Below are 908 nucleotides of genomic sequence, written 5' to 3'. Positions count from 1 at the left end.
TAGTTGCAAACACGGACCGATCAGCGCTATTCGGGGATAATAAGAGCTTTTGTCACGACTAGTGATCCGCCGGACGGGCATCAATCGTGCGTACAGCGCTAGTTCCGTTTGACAATGTCTACTCACAGCACCCCAAATATTGTACTGTATCCATCTCTATTTTCGCTCAAAGAACCATGAACCACGCTTTGGGTGCTGGACTTCCTGCTGGGCTGCAGATCCCTGAACACTAGAGAGTGGCACTGGTGCTACATTGGCGTCGCCAGATGAGCCTCCACCACCGCGAAGGGGCTTCGCAATACGAGATCCTTGAAAGTTAAAGTTGGTTCCTCCAATTCCCCGGGTACCGACCTTGGCAGCTTCTAACCGCTCCTTTACAGCAGTAAGCTGTGCCTCGAATCTGTGGTCACAAATGTCGGGTCAGCATCTCTATGTCAAAACTGTGGAACCAGACTTCATGAAACACGTACCTATGGTTGGCAGCGGTTAGTTTTTCTTGGGAATCTTGAAGTAGGCTTTCCAAGCTCTGTATCCGCTCATTTCTAGCATTAAGCTTGCGTTCAGCGATAGCAACCTCCTTCTTTAGCGTGCTATTCTGTTCAACTAACTGCCGTTGAACGTGGGTGAGCTGCTCGAGGTTTCGTTCCAGGAAGGCCATCTTCTTCTGCTGTGCTCGGTTATTTGACGAACGGAGAACGTTGTTGTATTGTTCCCGCGTTTCGTCTAGACTAATTTCCAGCTCGACAACCTACGGTGGTCAGTGTCTGATGCTGCAAACGGAAAGGTGTGAAACTTACACGCTCACAACGGTTCTGCAAGTCACGCATGAGAGATTTCTTCATTGCATCAAATTCAGCAATCTGTTTGCTCCTGGAGCTCGAGCTGCGGGTGCAATCTATTGTGTAATA

General features: G+C 49.1%; 1 protein-coding gene; it reads right to left on the bottom strand.

Moving 5' to 3' along the window:
* Positions 1-908, bottom strand: part of GSTUM_00006670001 (uncharacterized protein) — a gene marked incomplete at its 5' end in the record, with an annotated part of 3,565 nt that overhangs the window by 336 nt on the left and 2,321 nt on the right. Inside the window, 3 exons of the mRNA XM_002838849.2 lie at positions 1-400; positions 471-748; positions 798-908. The exon at positions 1-400 is cut by the window's left edge and continues 336 nt beyond it; the exon at positions 798-908 is cut by the window's right edge and continues 2,025 nt beyond it. Of these exons, the coding sequence (XP_002838895.1) occupies positions 157-400; positions 471-748; positions 798-908 (633 nt within the window). The 3' untranslated portion in view covers positions 1-156.

Source organism: Tuber melanosporum, assembly GCF_000151645.1.
Source record: "Tuber melanosporum whole genome shotgun sequence assembly, scaffold_29, strain Mel28".
In the NCBI taxonomy this organism is placed as follows: domain Eukaryota; kingdom Fungi; phylum Ascomycota; class Pezizomycetes; order Pezizales; family Tuberaceae; genus Tuber; species Tuber melanosporum.
The sequence above is the reverse complement of the archived record's forward strand: the minus strand, read 5'-3'. Positions and strand labels throughout refer to the sequence as shown.